This window comes from Microdochium trichocladiopsis (genome assembly GCF_020744255.1).
Source record: "Microdochium trichocladiopsis strain MPI-CAGE-CH-0230 chromosome Unknown B0I36scaffold_8, whole genome shotgun sequence".
Classification (NCBI taxonomy): Eukaryota; Fungi; Ascomycota; class Sordariomycetes; order Xylariales; family Microdochiaceae; genus Microdochium; species Microdochium trichocladiopsis.
The window spans coordinates 2845780-2846733 of NW_025763551.1; the positions used below are offsets into that span (position 1 = coordinate 2845780).

A 954-nucleotide genomic window follows, 5' to 3' on the forward strand; every position below is an offset into this window, starting at 1 on the left:
GTTTGCAAAGAGCTGAAGCAGGGGGGGGGGGAGGCTGTCTGCCTCATGGCCCCATGCCAGCCGGCACTGATAGGGACTCAAAGAGGAGAGGAGAGGAGAAAGACAGAGAGAGTAAGCGAAAGCGAAACTGCCCGGCAGTGGCTGACGCTGTGGATCGTCGACTTTTCCAGACACACACCTGGCGTTGCTGACCGTTCACAAGGACGCTCTCACGGTTTATTTTCTCCTGCTCATGAGGGCCCGTCTGCGGCGGTCCGAACTCCACTGCCTCCGGTCATCATCATCACATCGCGAATCAATGGTGCTCTTGAGTTGCCCGATTACACACACCCTTCCCACCCCCACAAAGATCCCGGAAACCGGCCCCATCAGTGCGTGTCTCAAGATATCTCTCAACCCCAATGACACTTTTGGACTTACCACCACCCCCACACCCACACACACGCGTGCGCGCTCGTTTGTGACTGGGCTGGGCGCGGATGCGGGGGAAAAAACCAAGGGAAAATAAAAACGGAGCTGGAAACAAGAGCTTGACGAACCGACCAACAACCAACGCATCCTGGCGCACAACGTGTTGCAGGAAGAGAGGGGGGAGGGAGGAAGGCGGGGAATCTGCAGGACGATAGTGGAGATGATAAGGAAAAAGAGGCACACGTTGTCGGCCACGGCGGCAGCGGCAGCAGCGAAGACGCAGATACGTGCCAGATAGACAGTCATGTGTGTGTGGGCGTGGATGTGTGCGTGTCAGGAAAGTCTGGGCTGGGGGCATCTTCCATCCGCGGCCGAACAGGATATCGACTTGGTGAGCAGGCAACACTGGGTCATGCTCCAGTCCGGCTGTGTAAGTGGTTGTTGCCAGAAACGGTCCGCAACACAGCAGCAGCGAGAAGTTGCCCGCCGACACCCACTTACGTTGTTCGGGTCAAACGCCTCGAACGGGAGCGACAAACAGGC

At 57.8% G+C, this 954-nt stretch overlaps 1 protein-coding gene across 1 annotated transcript; it reads right to left on the minus strand.

Annotated features, from left to right (window-relative positions):
* Positions 1-203: 203 nt before the first annotated feature.
* B0I36DRAFT_330930 (uncharacterized protein) lies at positions 204-954 on the minus strand. Its single transcript, XM_046154905.1, has one exon. The coding sequence runs from the start codon at positions 715-717 to the stop codon at positions 217-219; it is 501 nt and encodes a 166-aa protein (XP_046009790.1). The 5' UTR covers positions 718-954; the 3' UTR covers positions 204-216.

Bases quoted from the DNA above. Each gene is read 5' to 3' on its own strand.
- B0I36DRAFT_330930 (XM_046154905.1), bottom strand. From the start codon at position 717: ATGACTGTCTATCTGGCACGTATCTGCGTCTTCGCTGCTGCCGCTGCC.